We start from the raw sequence: 7530 nt of genomic DNA, 5'->3' as shown, positions 1-7530 counted from the left end.
GGACCGGAGTGTCTCTGGCACTGCCCCCCTACCACTGCACCCCCCCGGAAACCCTTATTTCCCCTCTTCTTGCACCCCATCTCTTCGCTCGTCCTTGCACCACTCCCCGCACCCCATCCCCGACATTCAGTCCCTTCCCTATCCCCTGCTCCCCATCATTTCCCCTCCCAGCACCCCTTCTCCTACCTCATCCCACCCCTGCACTCCTTATTTGCCTGCCCTGCACCCCATCCCTTCCCTGCACCCCGTCACTTTGGTTCACAGCACCCTTTCCCCAACCCCATCCTTTCCCGGAGCACCTTATTTCCCTTCCCCTGCACACGATTCCCTCACCCATCCTTGCAGCCCTCCCCTGTACCCTTCCTGCCCACCCTCCTGCACCCCAACCCCACACCCTTCACCTCCATTCCATCCTTCCTTTCTACTCCTTGTCCCTTTCCCAGCCTGGGTCACTGGGTGCCAGGGTTGCACAGCTGGATGTGGGGCACCCTCTTGCAACTGGGATCACCCCATTACTGCCCCGAGCACAGCCAGAACCCAAATCCACAGAGTCCCATCCTGGCAATGCCAACGGGACCCAGGGATGGGGGACCTCAGAGGGGACATGGAGGTGACACATCCTGAGAGTGACGTATCCCAAAAACCACTTTTATTAGAGACCAGAACCTCAAATTCAGGGTCGTGGTGACACCAAGGTCACCATAAGCACTGGGGTCACAGTGTCCCTATCAGCATTGCAGTGCCAGTGAGGGAACACAGGGTGGGGGCCAGCCCTTGCCACCCCACTGTGGCTCCCTCCTGTGCCCCCACGCCGGGGTGGGGAAGCATGAGATGTCCCTGCCGCCCCTGGGCCAGCCAGGATGTGCCCCCGCCCCGGGGTGAGGACACGGCACTCACACTTGGGTGACAATCTCACCATTCTCGGGCATGTAGACCTGCACGGGCACGCCGGCTGCTGAGCGCCGCAGCACCTGCACCGGGGGACCCTGGGGGGACAAAGACCCTCTGGGTGTTGGCATCCTACCTTGTCTGAGGGGCACCACTGGGGGCACATCCTGGCACAACGGTTGGGCTGGAGGAGCTGTGGGGGCATGGCCACAGGTCCTCACTTGCCCAGCCTGTGTCCCAGCTGTGCCACAGGTGCATTTGTCCCAGTGAGACTGCCAGGTGGAAAGGGGGAGCTGGTCACTGAAATGTCTGCAGGGATCCTTCCCTGCTCAAGGGCACCCAATTGCTACCCCAGGGACCCACATGGATCCTGCCCTAGGGACCCCCCTGAAGTTCTGGTCTTTCCCATGGGACTCTCATGGGACACCAGTTTTGTCCCAGTAATCCCCTTAAGGTTCTGGTCTTTCCCATGGGACCCCACTTCTGCAACAGGAACACCCGTAGGGCCCTTGTCTTGCCCTTGGGATCTTCAAGAGAAAGCAGGGACCTACATGGAACCCCAGTCCTGCTCCAGAGACACCCTTAATGTCCTGGCTTTATCCCAGGGACTCACATGGGACCCCAATCCTGCCCCAGGGGGTCTTGGTTCTGCCCCTGGGACCTACACAGAACTCCAAACCTATCCATGGGACCCTCAGCAGGTCCTCATCCTGCCCCGAAGGGCCTTAAAGACCTTATTTCTGTTCCCAAGAACAGAAGACCCTCGTCCTGGCTGTTGGACTTCCTCAAGAACCCAGTCCTGCCCCAGGGACCCCTCTGGGACCCAAATTCTTCCTTTGTGATTCCCTCAGGACCCTAATCTTCCCATGGGGACCCACTCAGGGTGCTGGTCCTGCCCCAGGAACTATCAGGGACCCTCCAGACCCAACCTATGGGACCTTGGACCTGCTCAGAGGACCCTCAGAAGGTCCCAATCCTGCCTCAAAGGATCTTAAAGGATCTTGATCCTCTCCTCAGGACCCTCCTGAGACCACGTTCCTGCCCCAGGCTCCTTTCTGGAATCCCAGTCCTGTCCCAAGAACCCTCACAGGACCCCATGGACTCCCTCAGGACTTCCCTCCTGCTCCAGAAATCTTCATGAGACCCCACCAGAGCTGCATGTCCCTACACTACCTCAGGGTAACAACTCATGTCACCTGCAGGACAGCACCCAGGGGGTCCCCCTTCTCCCACATGGCCACTCCCAGGCAGACCCCGTGTCATACCTGAACCAGTGACAGGATTCCATGAGCAATGGGCATGTCCCTGGTGGTCCCACCATGGGGTCTCTGGAAAGCCCCTTGCTGGTCAAGGGAGTGGGGCCGGGCACTCCTCAGCCGGGCACGTTGGTGCCATGACTTGAGCTCCTCGGTGACGGCAGCCTTGGAGACCCCCCGGGCCCCGGCGGGCGTGTAGTCTTTGAGCGAGGGGGTGCGCACGATGCGGCTACGGGAGGGCACCAGGCGCTGGTACCGCAGTGGGGCCAGATCCTGCTCATACAGGAAAGTCAGGGGGCCAGCAGGTGGCAGGAGCTGGAGGGCACCCCGTGGGTAGTAACCAGGCTCAGCAAGGGGCAGCGGAACTGCAAAGGACATGTCAGGGCTGCTACTGCCCAGGGAGGTGGCGTGGGAGATGCTGGAGAGGTCGGAGATGCTGTCATCGGAGCCAGAGCGGCACGCAGGGCCGGGGGTCAGAATGCAGGAGGTGGGCACAGTGACTGTGTAGTAGGTAGGGCGCCGGCGGGGTGCGGCGCTGCGGCCCCGTGGCTCAGCTGGCTGCCAGCATGGGTCCACCCTGCAGGCAAGACACTGCGGCTGCAGGAGGACCCTTCCCCTCACCCTAAAGCCAGGGCAAGCCCCATGGGTACAGCCAGCCACCCCGTGGGGAGACACCTAACTTCCTCCCATGGGATTAGTTCCACCTTTCCTGTGGGGCAGTCTCCAGCCTCCTCCCAAGGAATTAGTTCATCCTCCCCATGGGGCTGACCTCCATAGTCTCCATAGGCTTACTTCCATCCTCTCCATGGGATCATCTCCAACCTCCTCCCAATGGATTTCTGTCCATCCTCCCCACAGGGTTTTCTCCCACATCCCCATAGGATTATCCTCATTCTGTCTCTGGGATTATCTCAATCCTCCCCATAATATTGTCTCCATCCTCCTAATGACTGAGCTCCATCATCTCCATGGGGTTAGTTCCATCCCCTCCCCATGGGATTATGTCCGTCCTCCCCAAAAGATTTTCTCCATCCTCCCCATAGAGTTACGTCCACATTTCCCTTGGTGTTCTCTCTATTGTCTTCTCCATAGGATTATCTCCATCCTCCTCCCCATGGGTTTAGCTCCATTATCTCCATGAGGTTCTCTTCATCCTCTCTCATAGGATTACTCCCATCCTCCTTCCCATGGATTGAGCTCCATCCTCCACATGGGATTATCTCCATCCCCCTCTCCATGGGGTTATCTCCATCCTCCCTAGCAGAAACCCTTGTCTATCACCCCCAAACTCAGGACATACCTCAGAGATTGGGTCTGTCCCTGCCGTCCTGATGGCTCAGGGGTGCTGGGAGCACTGGAACCTGCCTGCTGGCACAGCACCAGGGTCCGAATGGGGATAAACCGGTAGGGAGGGTCCCCTGTCCTGGACACTGGGGGGCTTGCAGAGTCAGGGCTGCTGGGGGCCAAGGAGCTGGCAGGGGCAGCCATCAGGGACCCAAGACAGCATTGGGAGCTCTGGGTTTCCCCATCCTCAGGGTCAACGCTGGGATTTTTGGTCCTCTCGTAGGATCTGTCTAGGCTGGTCTCCTGACAGGGAATGTGGGGGGGCACCAGAAGCCCTGACTTCTCCTCCTCCTCCTTGGTGGGGTCCTTGGGAGATGGGGACCTCTGTGGAGTGGCAGGCCCTGGTGGCTGTGTGTCCTCTGCAGGAGACATGGAGGGTTGGGATGGAGGGGACACAAAGAGAGAGTTGGGATGGAGGGAACAGGTGGATGGTTGGTATGAAGGGGAGACATGGGGTTTGGGATGGAAAGAACACACAGGGGAAGAGCATGGAGGGGATACATGGCACCAGGACGGGATGGAGGTGACACAGGGAGAGTAGAGATAGAGGGGACACAGGAAGGGCTGGAATGGAGGGAACATGCCAGGGGTTCCCCCTGGTCCCCACAGCCCCCTCACCCTCCTCCAGCAGGCCAGTGTCAAACATGGAGCTCCCGTCGGAGGCACTGAGCTCTATGGAGCAGGGCCCTGTGAGAACAGAGCTGGGGCCGCCTCCGGATGCCAAAGCGCTCCCACGGCCCCGCCACCACCCAGCGCGTCCCCGCAGGCCTCCACTCCCCTCTCCCACGCCACCTGTCCCAACACGCTCCGGGACGGCAGCGGTACCGGCCAGGCCGGCTCTGCTGAGCCGTGTGCAGCTCCCAGCCTGCCTGGGATGGGCAGGCTGGGGGCACCAACAGGGAAGGAGACGCCACCACCATGGCCCTGTTCCTTGGAGGGGACAGGGATGGGGAGAATGGGGACCCCCTTGGATGGCCGCCACTGCGATGGGGACACGGCAGCTGGGCCACATCCTGCCCCCCTTTGGGTGCAGGTGCTGAGGATGGGTGACTGGGGATAGTTATGAGGTGCAAGCGGCAAGGGTGAATTATTAGGGTACTTTCAGAAGGGTGCAATCAACGGAGATGAAGTATTGGGGTGGATTCAGTGGGGTACTGCTGGGGATGGTTTATCAGGGGGCATGCACTATGAATGGACTTTTGGGGTGCATTCAGGGGGTACATATGCCAGGAATGGTTATTGGGGTGCATGCACTGGGGACTACTTTTTGGGGTGCACTCACAAGGGTACAACCACCAGAGATGAAGTACTGGGGTACCTTCAAAAGGGTGCATTGACAGTGAGAGTGTAGCAAGGTGCGTGTACCAGGGATGGCCTTCCAGGGGGCACCCAAGGGGTATATTCAGCAGGGATGGGAAATTGGGGTGCATTCACCAGGGGGTGTTAGGGGCATGCGTTCATTAGGGATGTAGAACCAGGTTGTATTCACAGGGGATGGAAAGCTGGAGTGCATCCAAGGTGTGTATTCATCAGGAATGGGAATTTGGGGTGCATCCAGGAAAGTACATTCACCAGGGAACTGGGGTGCAGCATTGTGGATGGCATATTGGGAAGGGACACACAGGGGAATGGCAGAGGAGCATGCATCCAGAGGAGTACATGCACTTGGGATGAAGGACTGGGTAGCATCCATTGGGTTGCATTCACAGGGAAGGGGTAATTTAGATGCATTCCCCAGGGACACCCAACCAAGCAGCATCCCATTCTGCCTCCCTGCTCTCCAGCATCCCCCCCTGCCATGAGGCTCGGGGGGCTCACCCTTGGCGGTACTGATGTCCCGCTGCCCTGCCAGCAGCCGCCGCTGGCTCAGGACCTGCTCCAGATCCCGCAGCTTCTGCTCCTCCCGGAGTGCTGCCGTCTGCCGCCTCTTCCGCACCTGCCGGCCGATGTTCTCCTCGCGGCAGAGCCGGCGGGCGGCCTCGGCAATCTGCAGCTGCAGCGCCCGCTCCCGTTCCAGAGGGTCCTGGGGGAGGGGGACACGCTCAGAAACACGGCTCAACACCCCCGAGCTCCCCATCATGCTTAACATCCCAACGCCACCCATAGCACTTGGCATCTCAACCCCTCCCAGCATCTCATCTGGGACCCCAACACCCAGCATCACTCTTGGAACCCAACACCACCCATCATGCTCAGGACCCCACCACTACCCATAACATTTGGAACCCACCTCCTCCCATAATTCTGGCACCCTGATACACCTCGGACCCCCCTCACACCCATCACCTTGGCACCCCAACCCCACACATTATGTTTAGGACCCCAGGATAACCCCATTAACTCAACACCCCAATACCACCTCATGCTTGAAAGCACGCCCCTGCCCCTCTCACCTACAGCACTTTGCACCCAACCACCATCCATGGGATGGGGATGGCAACATTTCCAGGTGACCCTCAGGTAGCTTCCACAGCAGAGGGGATGGGATGGGATGGGATGGGATGGGATGGGATGGGATGGGATGGGATGGGTCCCCACCACCTTTGCACCCCAGGGACTGCCTCACCACCCCACGCAGAACGGCGATCTCATCCAGCTTGAAGGCAGCCCCGATCCTGCGACGGACCTTGGGGGGCTTCTCGCCAGCTTTCAGGGGGTACTCGCAGGGCAGGGTCCCCGTCAGCTCCTGAGGATGGCACAGGGACACTGAGCAGAGCCATGGCAGTATATGAAGGTGGGTAGGGGGTCCTCATGCCCTGCTCACCGCCTCACGCAGGCACAGCTGTCGCAGCTCCTGGATGCAGCCATCAAGCTGGGCCTCCAGTGCCTGCTGCTGCCGCTGCCCCACCAGCACCCTCTCCTTCGGGGGGCACACCGGGCTGTCAGGGCCTGGAATAGATACATGGACATCTGGAGGGATAGGAGCACCCAGGTACCATCCTCCACTACTCCACAGCTGCCCTGCCTTAGTTTTCCCTCCACCGCAGGGGGGGAGGAAAAAGCAGCCACGACCCCCCCAGCAGCACCCATGGGTACTTCAGCTGCCCCAAAGCAGCTGCGCCTCCCTTCCCCCACAGCAGCATCCGTGGGTGTACTGACTCCCGTGGAACACCTGTTTCCCCCACCCAGCAGCACCCATTGGTGTTCCAACCCCCCAGGGTATCCAGGAACTCCTCCCCTAGCAGCACCCCTGGGTCCTCCAATGCCCCAGGGTATGCATGAAATTCCCCCAGCAGCACCATGAGTGCTTCACCCCCCCCGGGACACGCGTGAAGTTCCTGCTGGGGGGTGGGAGGGGGGGCACAGGAGGAAGGTTTCAGTCTGACTCAGCCATCCCAAGCCAAACCCATCTGAGTCAAATCCTGTCCACAGCACCCCCCACTACACTTGGGATGCCTCCCGAAACGCAGGGGAAGCCTCCATTCCTCCACCCCTTCATTTCCCCAAAGCTCTCTCCAGGCAGCTCATGTGTCCCTAGTGTGTCCCCATGCACCGAAGTGCTCCGTTCTCTGCTTGGGAAGAAGGGACACGTCTATCAGAGCAGTCCTGGGCGACAGGGGCACCCCAAAACCTCCCTCAGCCCCAAACCCCCTTCTCACCCGAGTGCAGCACGATCCCGCTGTCCATGTCACTGGCCTCCCCCATGCCGCGCCGAGAGCCTGCGGGCAACAGTGGGGACACAGCTCGTCCCCACGCCCCCAACCGGGCTGCACCCATGGGTGCCTCCCACCTTGCACCCCTAAAATCCCTCATGTCACCCCCAGGCGTGCCGCGATGACGGTGGAAGGGAGGCGAGGCTGTGTTTGCTTTGCCTTCTTGTAGGTCCTACCATAAATAAAGGGTGCGGACTGCGCCAGACGGGGGGAGGGTGACACCCTCGAAGGGGTCAAAGGTGGTCGGGGTGCGATGGGGGGGAGGGCCGAGGGGCCCTTCGTTCCCGCCCCATTTGGTTTCGCTGGGCACCTCTCCCAGTTTTCTTTTCTTTTCCATCTGGGCTGGTGGCGGATCCGGGGGTGGGAGCGAACGCCCGCCTCGGGAAAGG

At 60.3% G+C, this 7530-nt stretch overlaps 2 protein-coding genes across 5 annotated transcripts in view; one reads left to right on the top strand and one right to left on the bottom strand.

Annotated features, from left to right (window-relative positions):
* Nucleotides 1-604: 604 nt before the first annotated feature.
* INAVA (innate immunity activator) overlaps nucleotides 605-7530 on the bottom strand; it is a 9383-nt gene continuing 2457 nt past the window's right edge. Inside the window, exons 3-10 of one of the 4 annotated variants that reach the window (XM_031061772.1) lie at nucleotides 7088-7147; nucleotides 6253-6377; nucleotides 6055-6174; nucleotides 5307-5511; nucleotides 4107-4160; nucleotides 3445-3847; nucleotides 2154-2721; nucleotides 605-986 (exon numbers count right to left, since the gene is read on the bottom strand). In XM_031061772.1, the coding sequence (XP_030917632.1) occupies nucleotides 894-986; nucleotides 2154-2721; nucleotides 3445-3847; nucleotides 4107-4160; nucleotides 5307-5511; nucleotides 6055-6174; nucleotides 6253-6377; nucleotides 7088-7133 (1614 nt within the window). In that variant the 5' untranslated portion in view covers nucleotides 7134-7147 and the 3' untranslated portion in view covers nucleotides 605-893. Of the gene's footprint in view, nucleotides 987-2153; nucleotides 2722-3444; nucleotides 3848-4106; nucleotides 4161-5306; nucleotides 5512-6054; nucleotides 6175-6252; nucleotides 6378-7087; nucleotides 7206-7530 lie in introns of those variants that run through there. The other 3 variants (XM_031061773.1, XM_031061770.1, XM_031061771.1) reach the window with 3 other exon arrangements.
* The window catches only part of TMEM167B (transmembrane protein 167B), a 7050-nt gene continuing 6782 nt past the window's right edge, over nucleotides 7263-7530 (top strand). The window contains exon 1 of the mRNA XM_031061741.1: nucleotides 7263-7306. Coding sequence (XP_030917601.1) covers nucleotides 7263-7306 — 44 coding nt within the window. The remainder of the gene's footprint in view (nucleotides 7307-7530) is intronic.

Source organism: Geospiza fortis, unplaced genomic scaffold (genome assembly GCF_000277835.1).
Source record: "Geospiza fortis unplaced genomic scaffold, GeoFor_1.0 scaffold26, whole genome shotgun sequence".
NCBI classification, from domain to species: Eukaryota; Metazoa; Chordata; class Aves; order Passeriformes; family Thraupidae; genus Geospiza; species Geospiza fortis.
Note: the sequence above shows the minus strand (reverse complement) of the source record. Positions and strands in the feature narration are given on the sequence as shown.